This window comes from Triticum aestivum, chromosome 5D, assembly GCF_018294505.1.
Source record: "Triticum aestivum cultivar Chinese Spring chromosome 5D, IWGSC CS RefSeq v2.1, whole genome shotgun sequence".
Classification (NCBI taxonomy): domain Eukaryota; kingdom Viridiplantae; phylum Streptophyta; class Magnoliopsida; order Poales; family Poaceae; genus Triticum; species Triticum aestivum.
This window is the reverse complement of record NC_057808.1, coordinates 462,855,676-462,876,269: the sequence shown is the minus strand read 5'-3', so window position 1 is coordinate 462,876,269 and position 20,594 is coordinate 462,855,676. Positions and strand designations below refer to the sequence as shown.

General features: G+C 47.2%; 1 protein-coding gene across 1 annotated transcript; it reads left to right on the top strand.

The window, feature by feature from the left end:
- The first annotated feature begins 2,150 nt into the window (after window positions 1–2,150).
- LOC123125535 (BTB/POZ and MATH domain-containing protein 2-like) lies at window positions 2,151–3,252 on the top strand. Its single transcript, XM_044546008.1, has 2 exons — window positions 2,151–2,685; window positions 2,717–3,252. The coding sequence occupies exons 1-2, from the start codon at window positions 2,169–2,171 to the stop codon at window positions 3,250–3,252; spliced, it is 1,053 nt and encodes a 350-aa protein (XP_044401943.1). The 5' UTR covers window positions 2,151–2,168.
- Window positions 3,253–20,594: the final 17,342 nt, after the last annotated feature.

The window sequence follows — 20,594 nt, the reverse complement described above, 5'->3', positions numbered from 1 at the left end:
TGAAAACTTGATCTTCGAATCAGACGGTGGCGGCTATCCGTGGTCGTACCCTTCTGGGAGGCACCGTCCTGGAGTCCTTGCTTCGTCATTGTCCGTCTCACCCCTCCTCGGTGGCTCCTAGTAGTTCTTCTTGGTTCATCTCTAGTTTGCTTGGTTGTCGTACGAGTGGTGTGTCGGTGCCCGGCACCTTTGTATCTTGCCTTGGGTGTGTGCAATGTGTCGTGGTGGGTGTGTTTGTATCGGTTCGCTCAGATGTATGTGGTGATGTTTGCTTTATAATATAAAGCGGGGGGCAACCCTTTTTCGGTAAACCCAGTTGAGTAAAACAACCGATGACATTAAATTTATCACAGATAAAGGGGATGAGCTTATTGCAGATGTTTTTCTTTTTGCTACATGTAATTATCATGCTTTGTTTTGTTTGTTTTGACACTAATCTTTGCAATCAAAACAAGAGGCATGATGAACCTGCATTCCACATGCCTACTGTTTTTTTTTTTTTTGCTTTAGCGGGTCAAAACTCAGTGAGAGTATTTGACAATCTCGCACCAGCAACATGTTGATATATTGTGAAGATTAGTCATTTTGAATTTTAATTTCATTTCAATTTCATTTTGCCGTCTTCATTTTCAATTTGATTTTGACTCACAACGAGCAGCAGCAAAGGCCGGCGCAGGGAATCCGCACAAGCAGAAGCCGGTGCGGGGAACTACCAGCAGCAGCAACGTCGCCCACCACCACCACCAGCTGGCTGCTAAAGCGGGCCGCCTCCATGGCGGCGGCGCAGCTCGCCTCCTAGGCGGGGGCGAAGGGTGGGAGGTGGCGGCGCAGGTGCGTGGCGGCACTGGTGCCTGACCCAACTGTGGTTAGAGTAGGCGGGCGGCGCCGTGTGGGCGATGGTGACTGGACGGAGGGAGGAGACGGGGACCTATTTGTAACCGATTTGAAGGTACAAGGTTTTTTTTGCAAAATTGTCATTACACTATGTCTCCCACAATCTCTTTGGACGGAAGGAGTATATCATTAAGGGTGCAAACATAATCTATAGCGCGTGAGTCAAATTAGTTACATACGAAACTAACCCAACAAAAATAAAAAGACGATAACCAAAATGAAATTAAGCATCTCGGATGAGTTTTTTTCTTCTTCGTTTTGAAATTTATTACTGGGCTGAGCTTGGGCTGGAGTAGGAAACTGAATATACCCCCTCTGTGCCGAACAAAAAGAACATCTTACATTTTAATACAGAGTCAATAGCAAACACACGCAGACTCCTTTAGATTTCAAAAATACTCTGTTATATATAAAAGATTCTAAAAAAAGTATTTCATTTAAAAAAGCAAACACTTGCAGATTCCTGCCTTAGTCTCGTCCTCTCTCGTCTCACCGCAAGCTCTCTTAGCTACCGGGTAGTCGATGGAGCTCCGGCGTAGATTCCTACCATCTCCTTAGTGCGATGAGGTTGGGATTTCTCGTCATGCCTACGCGACAGCGATTATTTGGTGTCTATTCTTTAGATCTATTCAAGGGTTCAACCGCGATGACCGCGGCTCCAGGGTGCTGGTCCTTAGAGGCACGTGTACTAAAACTTCTCGTCTGTCATCGACAAGATCAATTTGGCTTTGCTACATGAGCGGCGGCATCAGCATGTTCTGGAGGCGCTAGTGGTCTATAGGTTGGATCCTTTCGATTTAAATGTTTTTTCAACAGTGACGGTTGTTGTTTTGGTGCGTTGGTCCTATAAGGCCTTAATACGATGAGTCTACTACAACAAGTTTTGCCTGGCTCCAGGGAGAGATGGGCTATGACAGCAGCACATCTTCAATTCGTTTCAGTGCTTGTAGTCGTTACTAAGTGATCAATAGATCTGGATGTAATTTTTACTATTTTTGGTATTCATTGTATTATCATGATTGATGATGAATAGATTATAGATTGGAAGTTTTCTTGAAAAAAGAATGATGGAGTATACAGTACGTGTTTCCTTGTCGAAGATGGTTTTCCTTTTCTCGCACGTACCTGACGCATGAGCATCGGATCTGCAATTCTGCATCACATACGTGGCCTGTGTCCGCAGCGGTGTCCACCCAAAACCCTCGTCACAAAACGAAACCCTCGCCCTCACACCGTCGCCACCGCAACCAGCCGAATTGATCACGCCGTACACCATGCCGACTTCCTCGCACGACGCCGGCGACGGCGTTCCCTCCATATCCGCTTCCTCCGTCGTTGCTAACGCCGTGTGCGGCCACCACTTGCTGAAGATCGTGGGCTACTCGCGCACCAAGGAGGTTCCCAACGGCGAGCGCATCGACTCTAGCCCGTTCCAGCTGGGAGGCCGCACATGGCGTGTTCGTTACTATCCCAACGGGAAAAACTCCGAGCACATCGATTACATATCTCTCTTTCTCCGCTTGGATGATACCGTTGCCGAGGCCGAGGCCGTGAATGCACAAGCCAAGTTCAGCTTACTCGACCAACATGGGAATCCTGTGCCTCCCTATATCCAGCGTACCCTCACGAACAACTACGCTGTGAATATATCTTGGGGATACGGCATACGGGAAGTTCATCAAAAGGGAGGAGTTGGAGAAATCAGAGCATCTCAAGGACGATTCCTTCACTGTCAAGGTCGACGTCGCTATGCTGGGGTTGTTCCACGGGCAGGAGACGCCATCCATCGTGGTACCACCGTCTAACTTGCATCGGCACTTAGGGGATCTCCTAACAAGCAAAGCAGGCGTCGATGTCGAATTCCTAGTGGGCGGGGAGACATTCTCGGCGCACCGGTATGTGCTCGCGGCGCGCTCTCCCGTTTTTAGAGCAGAGTTCTTTGGTTCGATGAAGGAGGGAACTACCACTGAGGCCATACGTATAGATGACATTGAGGCACATGTGTTCAGTGCTCTGCTTACTTTCATGTACTCGGACGCTTTGCCGGATATGAAGCAACAGGAAGAATATGACATGGCTCAGCATTTGCTTGTTGCAGCAGATAGGTATGGTTTGGAGAGGCTGAAGCTGATTTGTGAATATAAACTGAGCAATCATATCTATAGGAGCACCGTGGCGGCCATCTTGACATTGGCGGAGCGGCACCACTGCCATGGGCTCAAGAAAGCATGTTTGGCATTCCTTGGCTCGTCAGCGAATCTGAATGCGTTCATGGAGTCTGAAGGTTTTGAGTTTTTAACCAAGAGCTGCCCCGGTCTTGTAAAGGATCTCCTCTTATCCAAGGTTGTAGCTTGTTGACTCGGGAGAAGAAAATGAAGGGCCTGGACATGACGAGGTTTTGATGCATGTATGTATGCCAGGTGCAATTCTATCCAGAATGTTACTCAAGGCTCTGGGTGCTATCTAATACTACTCCACTATTTGTAGTCTCTTTTTTGTTTGGACAGGATGTCTTTTATGGAAAATTATTAAGGACATGCATGTGCGGATATAGTAGTTGTAGTTTGCCGATTGTATGTATGATCGCTTGTTTTTTTTTCTCGCCTACGCATATAGCTTTGGTTTATATGACTTTGCTAGTTGCCGCATGTTTTGGTGTGTGTGTGTTGTGGGCTGCGTGCATCCTAATTATACAGAGGCCGGTTGTGTGTTAATAAAATCCATCCTTTATCGAAAAATGACTCTCTCCAAAATATTACTGGAATTATTAACCAAGAACCGGGTGTGCTAATTAAATGGAAGTTAAGTTGAGAAGATACAAGTCTTCTCAGCTAGTAGCCCTCTATTTGTCTTCATTGCTTTGTACAGTTGCTCGGATCATGTACCGTCGATCTGCGCACAGATTCGGAAAATGGTTTATGTATGTAGACTGTTATGTTAGTTGTTCGTTATTGTGTGTCATGCATTCCTATATCATGTCGGTATACCTGTTCGTGTAGGGTCGGATACATGTTCTGTGGGGTTGCCTGATAGTGTAATACATATAATCGAACATAAAGACATAGCTCGGGCGAGCAAAAACGATTCATTCTTGTTTGTTCTTCTTGGTTCCTGTTTAACTTTATCTTTCTGTTTTCTCCAGTAAGAACATCCATCTTTGATCATCATTTGGATCGAAGAAAGAGAAGAGAACATCTGCTTTTCTTAAGTATCAAAGGCCTATAAAGATATCAACAAACCGTGCAGTGTATTTACTAAAAAAATCTAAAGTTTTTTTTTCTGAAAAGGTTCGTTTTCTTGTATATTTTCCTAGCATTCCTGCTTCTTTCAGGACAACTTTTTTTGCGGGGTAAAATGGTGTGTATTACTCAAGAGCAAACAAGTTCATCCCTACACAGACAAGGGATATAGCCGGTCTAGAACGGAGCCAAACAACAGTGCGGTTATGTGATCTACCAAAGTTTGCTAGGAGATGACTAACATTATTTTGCTCTCTAGGGACATTAGTAACTACACACTCTCTCTGACCAAGAAGACTCTTGATTTCAGAAACCACCATGGCATATATGGACCTGTTATAATCCGTAGCGGAGATCATCTCCGCCGCCACCTTGCTATCACACTCTAAAATTATTGGGAGTTCCGTCCAACGCAAGTCCTTCCATGCAACCAACAAGCTTAGCATGTAGGGCGTCGGGAGAAGACCGCAGGGAGTGACAAGCTGAGAAAATGATCGCACCATCTTGGTCATGGAAGATCATACCGACGCCCACTGATTCATCATCCAAAAACAGCGACCCGTCGACATTCAACTTGGTCCATCCTGCAAGCGAAGGCATCCACTTAGGGGCGGCTGGTTTAGGTGTTTTCACATGCGACGATGGTTGTGCCATCACTTCCTCGTTGACCACCATCTTCCCTTTAAATCTGAAGATTCAGTAAGGAGGTCACATAGCTCTGCAAAAAGCGTATGGACGCTTCCACCGGTGGTGCCGGTTTGTGAGGGGCAATTTCGTTCCTTACAAACCAGCACCTCCACATCACCATCAGCAGTCGTTGCCGGTCGCCATCAGTCAGGTCCGCCATAGTATGTAGGAGCCACTCCGGACCAGTATTGCGCATGGACTATGTTGGGTATGCACCACACCTTCTCCATAGCTTGCCAAATTTCCACCGCACGTGGACACCTACAGAAAGTGTGGAACATGTACTCGCGCTCAAGTCCACATAACGGGCACACGTCAGTTCCCTTAATATGGTGTTCGAACTTGTTAGCCGAAGTAGCCAGAGAATTAGTCGCCACACGCCAATGGAACACACACACCTTAGGAGGAGCAGAGCACCTCTATATTGATGCCCAGACGACACGTCGCCCATCCGGTGCCCTGCTCGGCACGATTGAAGAAGGATGGAGCTTGTTCTCGAGCGCCAATTGGTACACACTACGCACGGCCGAAGATACCGTTGCATTCAGGCCCTCATGCAAGGATGTCGTCGCCTAATCCCAGTGAGGCTTTAATCTTCATAATTTCTTGCACATCAACTCGGAGGAAGAACTGCCGAAGCAGCCCTCCTCCCCCCGCCACACACCATGCTGATCAAGCAACTCGTTCACACACCGGAGACGACGCCGTCCTTGGGGTGAGATAGGTGGTCGCCCTGTTGGATGAGGTATCCAAGAATCTCGCCAAATTCTGACTGAGGATCCATTACCTATGTGCCACGCAAGCCCTTTGTTTCAGAAGCTCAAGACCGTGCGCAATGGACTATCATGTTTGGAACGCATTGCTACTGAAGACTGTGTCCTCCATGCGCCCATGCAGGAAGTAGCAAGCCGTCAACACACGAGCACAGGACTATCCGGGAACGCCATGATCCTCATGGCCTGTTGTGCGAGCATAGCTTGGTTAAATAAGCAAAAATCTTTGAACCCCATAACTCCTGAAGCTTTGGGCCAGAGTAGCTGATCCCAAGACTTTGAGTTTTCCACTTACTTCCCCCACCAATAGCTTCGAAGCATCCATCCTAGATCATCATGTGTGCAGCGAGGGAACTTGAAGACACTCATCAAAAAAGAAGGAAGAGCTTGAGCCACAGCTTGTATCAATACTTCTCTCCCTGCTTGAGACATTAGTTCACCCCACAGGATGATACGCTTTGTTAATTGTTGCTGCAAGTTCTACAACTTCCCTTTAGAGGTACGGCCACTGGGGGTTGGGAGTCTGAGATATTTCTCCTCAAAATGCACATTTGTTACATCAAGAGTTTGCATTACCGCCTGCTTGTCTTCTTCCCTACAACGATGACCAAATAAGATCGAGCACTTGGCCGGACTGATCAATTGTTCAGTATCACTAGCATAACTTTGGAGAGACTGCTTGACATAATATGCTTTATCCCCATTAGCTCGAAAAAATAATAGAGTGTCATCTGCAAACAAGAGATGTGAGATACCAGGAGCTTGAGGGCACACTCTAATCAGAGTAATTTTGTGAGCTGCAATTTCCTGTTTGAGAATAACATCTAGACCATTAGCGACAAACCAAAAACAGAAATTAAGATAGAGGGTCTCCCTGTCGTAACCCGCGGGATGGTGCGAATGAATCTTAGAGGACTCCATTAAGTTTAACTAAATATCTCACCGAGGTGATACACCTCATAATCCATCCCGCCCATCGAGGAGAGAAACCCAACTGTTGCATCACTCACTCCAGAAACACCCATCCACTCTGTCATATGCTTTCGGGAGATCAAGTTTATAAGCACAGAAAATTTGCTTTGGATCTTTCTCCTACTTGATAGAATGGATACCCTTGAAGGCAATCAATGCATTATCTGTAGTTTACCTGCCTGGGACAAAAGAACTCTCCTCTACGGAGACAAGATCATCAAGATAGGGTCGCGGGCGATTCACCAAACAGTTAGCAATAACCTTGTAGATGACATTGCACAAACTAATGGGGCAAAATTCCATGATCCATAAGGGGGTTATCTACCTTACGAATAAGGACGATGGTGGTCGTGTTCACCCCTTCTGGAATCACTCTTGTGACAAAGAAGAGCTCGATTGAATTAATAATATCCTCAATGAACCTGATTCTAATAATTATATAATAGGTTTATTTATTTGTTAAACTTCACAACTAATAATATCACAACAAACCTGATGTGCAATTATATTGATTAATTGGAAAATGATTCTAGTAATTGCATTTTCTTAAAACAACTGTCTTCAATCATTGGTATTGAAACTTACTTTGAAAGTGAAAAGTTTGAAACCACAATGTTTGCACATAAAGCAAAATCTATCGGGGCAAAGGATTCATTCAAGAAAAAAAAATTAATATTAAACTTTTGAAATTGTTGTAAAGAATGTAGAGTTTTCCTTACCTAGAACCATTATGCGACATATTTCGAATGGAAAGTTTAGGGATCACATAAGAGATACTTTCCCACAAATGGTAAATTTTTATTTTTATAGTTTTGAAGTTCTAATTATAGTTTATTTACATTAGAGCCTATACTATTTTTCAAGGTGAGACAGTCTGTAACTTAAGAACTTAAGTTGAGGCATGCTAAAATAATTAGTTAGTGGAATATCAAGACAGATGATATATTGAGAGAATATATTGAATTTATAGATAAAGTCTTCCCGTTGTTAAACCAATCTTGCATGTGTTGCACCAAAAGAATGTCAACCAGATGTTTGTGAAGGAAATATGCCCTAGAGACATTAAATGTTATTATTTATTTCCATGTTCATAATTATGTTTATGTTCTGTGCTATAATTGCAATGTTTCTCAAGACTGTATATCCAAGAGGCTTAGAGGAAAACTCATGTGTATGTGTGGAATAATAAATTGTAAAATAGATTCCTAGTCTTGCCTCTAAGAATAGCATTTTTTTCCTGATCATGAGCATAAGTTAGTGTAACAAAGGTTGCCAAAAACTTTGAGGACACAATGTTAGAAGAACACTTGTGTTGTACACACCCAATTGATTGGTATACTTTGAGATCACATCGTCACTGAGTTATAAGTATCTTTAGAGCGTTAACGTATGCATAATTCCTTAGACCATGAGAGTATTTAGTACCTTCATGTCTGACAGTGTACTTTGGGTTATGTCAAATGTCACGCGTAACAGGGTGATTATAACGGCAACTTTCAGGTGCATCGAAAAAAATATGACAAGGTTCTTGATAGCTCAAGATTAGGATTTGCTCATCCGACGATGTAGAGATATTCTTAGGGCCTCTCGGTGTGACGGTATCCATCATTGTCTGGCCAAACACAACGTGATTTGATCACGGGGATGCCGGGACACGGGAACAAGAAAATAGAACAAGATCGGTAATGAGGAAACTGGTATAGTGCATGAGTTGTTGATTCACGGGGATGTCGATACATCTCACCTCGGGTTTTGTAACATATCATGAAGCAAAAGGAAGAGCATACGGTAACTACAGGTGTCGGTGTCAAAACCGGCGGATCTCGGGTAGGGGGTCCCGAACTGTGCGTCTGGGATCGATGGTAACAGGAGACGGGGGACACGATGTTTACCCGGGTTCGGGCCCTCTCTATGGAGGTAATACCCTACTTCCTGCTTGATTGATCTTGATGAATATGAGTATTACAAAAGTTGATCTACCACGAGATCGTAATGGCTAAACCCTAGAAGTCTAGCCAATGTGAATATGGTAATGTCCCTCTATCCGGACTACGCTCTCCGGTTTATATAGACACCGGAGAGATCTAGGGTTACATGGAGTCGGTTACATAAGAAGGAATCTTCATGGTTGGTCGCCAAGCTTTCCTTCCACGCCAAGGAGAGTCCAATCCGGACACGGGTACAGTCTTCGGTCTTCATGTCTTCACAGCCCATCAGTCCGGCCCAAAGGATAACAGGCCGGACGCCCGAGGACCCCTTAGTCCAGGACTCCCTCAGTAGCCCTTGAACCTGGCTTCAATGATGAGGAGTCCGGCGCGCAGATTTGTCTTCGACATTGCAAGGCGGGTTCCCTCCTTCCGAACTCCAGAATACTCTTCGGATGTAGTAAGTATATCCGGACCTGTGCATATAATTGCAGAGAATACAATATTCCACGAGTCCAATTTGCTGACAACTGTTTATGACATCGTATCACGCCTGCCCGGTTACTATTCCCAACCGTTGGCTAGCACGTCGCCCCACGTCTCGGGACACGGTTTTACTGGCACGTCTTGTCAAAGCAGAGATCGTGTCCCCTTATCCAGGGGACTTTCATTAATGCAGGCGTGGGTAACCCAACTGTCCCCTGGGTACAACTCTTTGGGGATAGGTAAGTTTCGAGACCCAGGTGGAGACGCTCAGTATTTGGGGTCTTTATATAGGGACCCAGACTCGTCTTTTCCTTTTGTGCTTGCTTCTTCCTCAACCCCAGCCACGTCGAGTTCTAACCCTCGGGTTCCAATCACCACCAGCCCCAATCACGTCCGGATCCAGCCGTCCAGGCCGGTGGGTGGCTTCTTCTGTCACGCAGGAGGATATTGTGCAGCTCCGCGCGGCGAGGTATCTCACCCCGGAAATCCTTCACCGGCTTCCCGCAGAGGGGCAGGTTATTCCTACCCCCAAATCTGGCGAGAGGGTAGTATTTGTGTCCCACTTCCTCCACGGGTTAGGGTTCGCGCTTAACCCCTTCGTCCGGGGGCTCATGTTCTACTATGGGCTAGATTTTCACGATCTGGCCCCGGACTCTATTCTTCTCATCTCGACATTTATCGTCACGTGTGAGGCCTTCCTCCGGACTCCTCCTCACTTTGGTTTGTGGCTCAAGACCTTTGACGTGAGGCTGCAGGTGACAGAGGAGGAGCAGGCAGAATGCGGCAGCGTCATAATAGGCAAGCTTACCAGCGTGGTTTGGTTTGAAGGATCTTTCGCTAAGTCCTCTGACCTATGGCAGCAGGGGTGGTTTTATATCAACGAGCCGCGTGGCTCCAGGTGGGCGGCTATGCCTGCATTCCGACCCGGCCCTCCAACTCAGCTTACTTCATGGATCAATAAGGGAATGGACTGGGGATCCGTCAATGAAGTGCAGACCCTGCAAAGTCGCATCCGAAGCCTTACCGAGAAGGGCGTCAATCTTGTGAATGCCGTTCAAGTGATGCTAGTCCGCGGGACCCTGCCATGTCAGCGGTGGCCTCTCCGTATGTGGGAGTTTAATCCAGAAGGGCGGCAGACTCTTCAGCACTTCTTCCGCACCACGCACGAAGGAATGTGGAAATTATACTTCGGGGAACGAGAGCAATGGTCGGACACCACCGAAGATGTTGGCCTTGACTGCAATCATCCGGACACTTCGGTAAGTATTCAATCTCCGAATACCTTTTATTCAAGCATCTCTTGACAAGATACTGAACAATCCGTCCTTATGCAGGACTGGATAAAGAAAGCGGTATTAATCTGGTGTCCGGCGCCCCTTCCCGAAGATTCTGTGACCGCCCTGATGGCGAGAATGCTGACTCCGACACCGTACCAGGCGTTTGCAGGGGGAGGCGAGAACAGGGAGACTAGAGGTGATCCCCGCTCTGAGGATAAATTAGACGCTGTGTTCGGGGAGACCGAAACCCTTTTGCCCAGGGGCAAAGGTGCCGCGGAAGCCCTCCATGGCAAGAAGAGGGCCGCTTCCGAAGATCAGGAGGGGAAACCTTCCAAGAGAGGAAAAACGCCATCGTCGGGCGGCTTGGGCCAGGCAGGCGATGTTGCCATAGAGCTTTATAACGAGGACAAACCTCTGGCCAAACCATAAGTGAAGCTGGGGCACTTTAAACATACCTCATTCTTTTCCTATTAGTAAAGTAATCAACCGACATATGTACATCCATGCAGGTTAAAGCCTGGTGTTTCTCAATCGTCCTCCTCCTCGGGAGACCTTCTTCCGGAGATGATGGAGAGTGACACGCCTTCTCCGGCCTCCTCGCCCAATAGGGCAGATGATTCTGAGGTATCATCCTGGAGGGCTCTTCCCGATCGACAAGTAGTGCAGGAAACGAATAAGGCGTTACCCGAAGGTGGTGCCTCTGTCACTCAGGGTTCGGGAACCAAGAATGACGGCCCCGAACTATCCGGTTTACAGCCGGAGATAGTTCTGGAGGCGAGTAAGCGGATTCCTTCAAAGGAATGCCGTACTCCGGTGGCGGTTTCCGAAGACCCAAGAGCGCCGGAAATGCTGACGGACATGCTGCGACAAGCGTCCATTTCAGAGGAGCACCGTGCCTTGATGGTTACGGTGGTCGAAAAGGTTCTATCCGCGAAGAGCGGATTGAACGAGGCCTTCACGAGCCTTCTAAGAGGTTTTGAGGTTTGTGATGTAATTTTGCCAATTGAATAATATTGACAGAATGCACTTGTTGTATATGTAGTAGCCCCTGAGGCTCGGATTGCCTTCCGAAGGAAGCGATCGGAGGATCAAAAAGATATGCTCAGGTAGTAACCTTGATTTAACTTGGAATACAGGCTGCCTCCCCTCCTATGGCTGCCCGAAATACGGAAGTGGCCGAACTGCAGCGAAAGCTGGATATTGCGGAGGATGACATTGCATTGATCAACAGGCGTCTTGACGACTCGCAAGGTATATAGTTCGAGCATTCCTTACACCAATGTGCTTGACGCTGAAAAGAGTTTTATATAAAATGTGCATGAATGCAGATGGTGCTGCCGCCATTGAGGCTCTTCGGGCGGAGCTGGCCCGGGCCAAGGAGCAGGCCCGGTGTAGTAATGTGGCTGCCGAAAAGGCATCGGCTGATCTAAGAGCCGAACAAGCAGCTCGGCGCCAAAGTGAGGAGAAAATATCCGCACTGGCGCTTGAGTTGAAGAACGCTGCCGGCCGCTGTGAATATCTTGAGAAGGAGGATAAAGCCAAAATGAACGAACTTGATAAGGCCTTACGAGAGGTGAGTGAAGCTCGGTCTGAATCCAGGGCTGCTCGTGAAGAGATTCGGTAGGCTAAGGAGATAGCGGCCGGTAAGCCCTTTTTCCTTCAGACTAAGTGTGGCGACCCGGACTATGCTCAGCTGAACCAGGTCTGGAGTTCTCCGGCGGAATTTTTGGACTTGCCGAGGAGTTCTTCCGATGCGGCGCAATTTTACCAAGCACAAGAGGGGTATGCAACGGAGAAGCTTTTCTGGTCACAATTTGTTGGAAATATGCCCTAGAGGCAATAATAAATGGTTATTATTATATTTCTTTGTTCATGGTAATTGTCTATTATTCATGCTATAATTGTATTGTCCGGAAATCGTAATACATGTGTGAATACATAGACCACAACGTGTCCCTAGTAAGCCTCTAGTTGACTAGCTCGTTGATCAACAGATAGTCATGGTTTCCTGACTATGGACATTGGATGTCATTGATAACGGGATCACATCATTAGGAGAATGACGTGATGGACAAGACCCAATCCTAAGCATAGCGTAAAAGATCGTGTAGTTTCGTTTGCTAGAGCTTTTCCAATGTCAAGTATCTTTTCCTTAGACCATGAGATCGTGCAACTCCCGGATACCGTAGGAGTGCTTTGGGTGTGCCAAACGTCACAACGTAACTGGGCGACTATAAAGGTGCACTACGGGTATCTCCGAAAGTGTCTGTTGGGTTGGCACGGATCGAGACTGGGATTTGTCACTCCGTGTGATGGAGAGGTATCTCTGGGCCCACTCGGTAATGCATCATCATAATGAGCTCAATGTGACTAAGGCGTTAGTCACGGGATCATGCATTGCGGTACGAGTAAAGAGACTTGCCGGTAGCGAGATTGAACAAGGTATTGGGATACCGACGATCGAATCTCGGGCAAGTAACATACCGATTGACAAAGGGAATTGCATACGGGATTGATTGAATCCTCGACACCGTGGTTCATCCGATGAGATCATCGTGGAACATGTGGGAGCCAACATGGGTATCCAGATCCCGCTGTTGGTTATTGACCGGAGAGGCATCTCGGTCATGTCTGCATGTCTCCCGAACCCGTAGGGTCTACACACTTAAGGTTCGGTGACGCTAGGGTTGTAGAGATATATGTATGCGGAAACCCGAAAGTTGTTTGGAGTCCCGGACGTCACGAGAGGTTCCGGAATGGTCCGGAGGTGAAGAATTATATATAGGAAGTCAAGTTTCGGCCACCGGGAAAGTTTCGGGGGTTACCGGTATTGTACCGGGACCACCGGAAGGGTCCCGGGGGTCCACCGGGTGGGGCCACCTATCCCGGAGGGCCCCATGGGCTGAAAGTGGAAGGGAACCAGCCCTTAGTGGGCTGGGGCGCCCCCCTTGGGCCTCCCCCCATGCGCCTAGGGTTGGGAACCCTAGGGGGGAGCTTCCCCCTTGCCTTGGGGGGCAAGGCAACCCCTTCCCCCCTTGGCCGCCGCCCCCCCTTGGAGATCCCATCTCCCAAGGCCGGCGCCCCCCCAGGGGCCTATATAAAGGAGGGGGAGGGAGGGCAGCAACCTACAGCCTTGGGCGCCTCCCTCCTCCCCTGCAACACCTCTCTCTCTCTCGCAGAAGCTCGGCGAAGCCCTGCCGGAGAACCGCTACATCCACCACCACGCCGTCGTGCTGTTGGGTCTCCATCAACCTCTCCTTTCCCCTTGCTGGATCAAGAAGTAGGAGACGTCGCTGCACCGTACGTGTGTTGAACGCGGAGGTGCCGTCCGTTCGGCACTCGGTCATCGGTGATTTGGATCACGGCGAGTACGACTCCGTCATCCACGTTCATTGGAACGCTTCCGCTCGCGATCTACAAGGGTATGTAGATGCACTCCCTTCCCCTCGTTGCTAGTACACTCCATAGATGCATCTTGGTGAGCGTAGGAAAATTTTAAATTATGCTACGATTCCCAACAGTGGCATCATGAGCCAGGCCTATGCGTAGTTACTATGCACGAGTAGAACACAAAGCAGTTGTGGGCGTTGAGTTTGCCAATTCTTCTTGCCGCTACTAGTCGTTTCTTGTTTCGGCGGCATTGTAGGATGAAGCGGCCCGGACCGACCTTACACGTACGCTTACGTGAGACAGGTTCCACCGATTGACATGCACTAGTTGCATAAGGTGGCTAGCGGGTGTATGTCTCTCCTACTTTAGTCGGAACGGACTCGATGAAAAGGGTCCTTATGAAGGGTAAATAGAAATTGGCAAATCACGTTGTGGTCATACGTAGCTAAGAAACGTTCTTGCTAGAAACCTACAAACCACGTAAAAACTTGCAACAACAATTAGAGGACGTCTAACTTGTTTTTGCAGCAAGTGCTATGTGATGTGATATGGCCAGAAGATGTGATGAATGATATATGTGATGTATGAGATTGATCATATTCTTGTAATAGGAATCACGACTTGCATGTCGATGAATATGACAACCGGCAGGAGCCATAGGAGTTGTCTTTATTATTTTGCATGACCTGCGTGTCATTGAATAACGCCATGTAAATTACTTTACTTTGTTGCTAAACGCGTTAGCCATAGAAGTAGAAGTAATCGTTGGCATGACAACTTCATGAAGACACAATGATGGAGATCATGATGATGGAGATCATGGTGTCATGCCGGTGACGAAGATGATCATGGTGCCCCGAAGATGGAGATCAAAGGAGCATGATGATATTGGCCATATCATGTCACTATTTGATTGCATGTGATGTTTATCATGTTTTTGCATCTTATTTGCTTAGAACGACGGTAGTAAGTAAGATGATCCCTTATAATAATTTCAAGAAAGTGTTCACCCTAACTGTGCACCGTTGCGAAGGTTCGTTGTTTCGAAGCACAACGTGATGATCGGGTGTGATAGATTCTAACGTTCGAATACAACGGGTGTTGACGAGCCTAGCATGTATAGACATGGCCTCGGAACACACACAATACACTTAGGTTGACTTGACGAGCCTAGCATGTACAGACATGGCCTCGGAACACGGAGGACCGAAAGGTCGAGCATGAGTCGTATAGAAGATACGATCAACATGGAGATGTTCACCGATATTGACTAGTCCGTCTCACGTGACGATCGGACACGGCCTAGTTAAACTCGGATCATGTTTCACTTAGATGACTAGAGGGATGTCTATCTGAGTGGGAGTTCATTAAATAATTTGATTAGATGAACTTAATTATCATGAACTTAGTCTAAAATCTTTACACTATGTCTTGTAGATCAAATGGCCAACGTTGTCCTCAATTTCAACGCGTTCCTAGAGAAAACCAAGCTGAAAGATGATGGCAGCAACTATACGGACTGGGTCCGGAACCTGAGGCTCATCCTCATAGTAGCCGAGAAAGATTATGTCTTAGAAGCACCCCTAGGTGAAGCACCAATCCCACAGAACCAAGACGTTATGAACGCTTGGCAATCACGTGCTGATGATTACTCCCTCGTTCAGTGCGGCATGCTTTACAGCTTAGAACCGGGTCTCCAAAAGCGTTTTGAGAAACATGGAGCATATGAGATGTTCGAGGAGCTGAAACTGGTTTTTCAAGCTCATGCCCGGGTCGAGAGATATGATGTCTCGGACAAGTTCTTCAGCTATAAAATGGAGGAGAACAGTTCTGTTAGTGAGCACATACTCAGAATGTCTGGGTTGCATAACCGCTTGTCTCAGCTGGGAGTTAATTTCCCGGATGACGCGGTCATTGATAGAATCCTCCAGTCGCTTCCACCAAGCTACAAGAGCTTTGTGATGAACTACAATATGCAGGGGATGGAAAAGACCATTCCTGAAGTATATTCAATGCTGAAATCAGCGGAAGGGGAGATCAGAAAAGAACATCAAGTGTTGATGGTGAATAAAACCAGTAAGTTCCAGAAGGGCAAGGGTAAGAAAAACTTCAAGAAGGACGGCAAGGGAGTTGCCGCGCCCGGTAAACCAGTTACCGGGAAGAAGTCAAAGAATGGACCCAAGCCCGAGACTGAGTGCTTTTATTGCAAGGGAGGTGGTCACTGGAAGCGGAACTGCCCCAAATACTTAGCGGACAAGAAGAAGGCCGGCAACACCAAAGGTATATGTGATATACATGTAATTGATGTGTACCTTACCAGTACTCGTAGTAGCTCCTGGGTATTTGATACCGGTGCGGTTGCTCATATTTGTAACTCAAAGCAGGAACTACGGAATAAACAGAGACTGGCAAAGGACGAGGTGACGATGCGCGTCGGGAATGGTTCCAAGGTCGATGTGATCGCCGTCGGCACGCTACCTCTGCATCTACCCACGGGATTAGTTTTAAACCTCAATAATTGTTATTTAGTGCCAGCTTTGAGCATGAACATTGTATCTGGATCTCGTTTAATTCGAGATGGCTACTCATTTAAATCCGAGAATAATGGTTGTTCTATTTATTTGAGAGATATGTTTTATGGTCATGCCCCGCTGGTCAATGGTTTATTTTTGATGAATCTCGAACGTGATGTTACACATGTTCATAGTGTGAATACCAAAAGATGTAAAGTTGATAACGATAGTCCCACATACTTGTGGCACTGCCGCCTTGGTCACATTGGTGTCGAGCGCATGAAGAAGCTACATGCAGATGGACTTTTGGAGTCTCTTGATTACGAATCATTTGACACGTGCGAACCATGCCTCATGGGTAAGATGACCAAGACTCCGTTCTCCGGAACAATGGAGCGAGCAACCAACTTATTGGAAATCATACATACCGATGTGTGTGGTCCTATGAGTGTTGAGGCTCGCGGAGGATATCGTTATGTTCTCACTCTCACTTATGATTTAAGTAGATATGGGTATGTCTACCTAATGAAACACAAGTCTGAAACCTTTGAAAAGTTCAAGGAATTTCAGAGTGAAGTTGAGAATCAACGTGACAGGAAAATAAAATTCTTACGATCAGATCGTGGTGGAGAATATTTAAGTCACGAATTTGGTACACACTTAAGGAAATGTGTAATAGTTTCACAACTCACGCCGCCTGGAACACCTCAGAGAAATGGTGTGTCCGAACGTCGTAATCGCACTCTATTGGATATGGTGCGATCTATGATGTCTCTTACCGATTTACCTCTCTCATTTTGGGGCTATGCTTTAGAGACTGCCGCATTCACTTTAAATAGGGCTCCGTCGAAATCTATTGAGACGACACCGTATGAATTATGGTTTGGGAAGAAACCTAAGCTGTCGTTTCTAAAAGTTTGGGGATGCGATGCTTATGTCAAGAAACTTCAACCTGAAAAGCTCGAACCCAAGTCAGAAAAATGCGTCTTCATAGGATACCCTAAGGAAACTATTGGGTATACCTTCTACCTCAGATCCGAAGGCAAGATCTTCGTTGCCAAGAACGGGTCCTTTCTGGAGAAGGAGTTTCTCTCGAAAGAATTGAGTGGGAGGAAAGTGGAACTTGATGAGGTGATAGTCACCCCTTCCGAACCGGAAAGTAGCGCAGTGCGGGAAAATGTTCCTGTGGTGCCTACACCGACTGGGGAGGAAGTTAATGATGATGATCATGAAGCTTCAGATCAAGTTACTGAACTTCGTAGGTCCACAAGGACACGTTCCGCACCAGAGTGGTACGGCAACCCTGTCCTGGAAATCATGTTGTTAGACAACGGTGAACCTTCGAACTATGAAGAAGCGATGGCGGGCCCGGATTCCGACAAATGGCTAGAAGCCATGAAATCCGAGATAGAATCCATGTATGAAAACGAAGTATGGACTTTGACTGACTTGCCCGATGATCGGCGAGCCATAGAAAACAAATGGATCTTTAAGAAGAAGACGGACGCGGATGGTAATGTGACCATCTACAAAGCTCGACTTAAGGGGTTGACTACGATGAGACTTTCTCACCCGTAGCGAAGCTGAAGTCCGTCCAAATCATGTTAGCAATTGCCGCATACTATGATTATGAGATATGGCAGATGGACGTCAAAACGGCATTCCTTAATGGCTTCCTTAAGGAAGAGTTGTATATGATGCAGCCGGAAGGTTTTGTCGATCCTAAGAATGCTAACAAAGTATGCAAGCTCCAGCGCTCAATCTATGCGCTGGTGCAAGCATCTCGGAGTTGGAACATTCGCTTTGATGAGATGATCAAAGCGTTTGGGTTTACACAGACTTATGGAGAAGCCTGTGTTTACAAGAAAGTGAGTGGGAGCTCTGTAGCATTTCTCATATTATATGTGGATGACATATATTGATGGGAAATGATATAGAATTCTTGGAAAGTATAAAGGCCTATTTGAATAAGTGTTTTTCAATGAAGGACCTTGGAGAAGCTGCTTATATATTAGGCATCAAGATCTATAGAGATAGATCAAGACGCCTCTTTGGTCTTTCACAGAGTACATACCTTGACAAGATATTGAAGAAGTTCAGTATGGATCAGTCCAAGAAGGGGTTCTTGCCTGTATTGCAAGGTGTGCAATTGAGCACGGCTCAATGCCTGACCACAGCAGAAGATATAGAAAAGATGAGTGTCATCCCCTATGCCTCGGCCATAGGGTCTATTATGTATGCCATGCTGTGTACCAGACCTGATGTAAACCTTGCCGTAAGTTTGGTAGGAAGGTACCAAAGTAATCCCGGCATGGAACACTGGACAGCGGTCAAGAATATCCTGAAGTACCTGAAGAGGACTACGGATATGTTTCTCGTTTATGGAGGTGACGAAGAGCTCGTCGTAAAGGGTTACGTCGACGCTAGCTTCGACACAGATCTAGATGACTCGAAGTCACAGACCGGATACGTGTATATTTTGAATGGAGGAGCAGTAAGCTGGTGCAGTTGCAAGCAAAGCGTCGTGGCGGGATCTACATGTGAAGCGGAGTACATGGCAGCCTCGGAGGCAGCACAGGAAGCAGTCTGGATGAAGGAGTTCATTACCGACCTAGGGGTGATTCCCAATGCGTCGGGCCCGATAACTCTCTTCTGTGACAACACTGGAGCTATTGCCCTTGCGAAGGAGCCCAGGTTTCACAGGAAGACCAGGCATATCAAGCATCGCTTCAACTCCATTCGTGAAAGTGTTCAAAATGGAGACATAGATATTTGTAAAGTACATACGGACCTGAATGTAGCAGATCCGTTGACTAAACCTCTCCCTAGGGCAAAACATGATCAACACCAGGACGCAATAGATGTTCGATTCATCACAATGTAACTAGATTATTGACTCTAGTGCAAGTGGGAGACTGTTGGAAATATGCCCTAGAGGCAATAATAAATGGTTATTATTATATTTCTTTGTTCATGGTAATTGTCTATTATTCATGCTATAATTGTATTGTCCGGAAATCGTAATACATGTGTGAATACATAGACCACAACGTGTCCCTAGTAAGCCTCTAGTTGACTAGCTCGTTGATCAACAGATAGTCATGGTTTCCTGACTATGGACATTGGATGTCATTGATAACGGGATCACATCATTAGGAGAATGACGTGATGGACAAGACCCAATCCTAAGCATAGCATAAAAGATCGTGTAGTTTCGTTTGCTAGAGCTTTTCCAATGTCAAGTATCTTTTCCTTAGACCATGAGATCGTGCAACTCCCGGATACCGTAGGAGTGCTTTGGGTGTGCCAAACGTCACAACGTAACTGGGTGACTATAAAGGTGCACTACGGGTATCTCCGAAAGTGTCTGTTGGGTTGGCACGGATCGAGACTGGGATTTGTCACTCCGTGTGACGGAGAGGTATCTCTGGGCCCACTCGGTAATGCATCATCATAATGAGCTCAATGTGACTAAGGCGTTAGTCACGAGATCATGCATTGCGGTACGAGTAAAGAGACTTGCCGGTAACGAGATTGAACAAGGTATTGGGATACCGACGATCGAATCTCGGGCAAGTAACATACCGATTGACAAAGGGAATTGCATACGGGATTGATTGAATCCTCGACACCGTGGTTCATCCGATGAGATCATCGTGGAACATGTGGGAGCCAACATGGGTATCCAGATCCCGCTGTTGGTTATTGACCGGAGAGGCATCTCGGTCATGTCTGCATGTCTCCCGAACCCGTAGGGTCTACACACTTAAGGTTCGGTGACGCTAGGGTTGTAGAGATATATGTATGCGGAAACCCGAAAGTTGTTTGGAGTCCCGGATGAGATCCCGGACATCACGAGAGGTTCCGGAATGGTCCGGAGGTGAAGAATTATATATAGGAAGTCAAGTTTCGGCCACCGGGAAAGTTTCGGGGGTTACCGGTATTGTACCGGGACCACCGGAAGGGTCCCGGGGGTCCACCGGGTGGGGCCACCTATCCCGGAGGGCCCCATGGGCTGAAAGTGGAAGGGAACCAGCCCTTAGTGGGCTGGGGCGCCCCCCTTGGGCCTCCCCCCATGCGCCTAGGGTTGGGAACCCTAGGGGGGAGCTTCCCCCTTGCCTTGGGGGGCAAGGCAACCCCTTCCCCCCTTGGCCGCCGCCCCCCCTTGGAGATCCCATCTCCCAGGGCCGGCTCCCCCCCCAGGGGCCTATATAAAGGAGGGGGAGGGAGGGCAGCAACCTACAGCCTTGGGCGCCTCCCTCCTCCCCTGCAACACCTCTCTCTCTCTCGCAGAAGCTCGGCGAAGCCCTGCCGGAGAACCGCTACATCCACCACCACGCCGTCGTGCTGTTGGATCTCCATCAACCTCTCCTTTCCCCTTGCTGGATCAAGAAGGAGGAGATGTCGCTGCACCGTACGTGTGTTGAACGCGGAGGTG

Excerpts from the sequence above, each read along its gene's own strand:
- LOC123125535 (XM_044546008.1), top strand. The coding sequence starts at position 2,169 with ATGCCGACTTCCTCGCACGACGCCGGCGACGGCGTTCCCTCCATATCC. Across the intron at positions 2,686-2,716 it reads AGGAGACGCCATCCATCGTG|GGGATCTCCTAACAAGCAAA; the intron begins GTACCACCGTCT and ends ATCGGCACTTAG.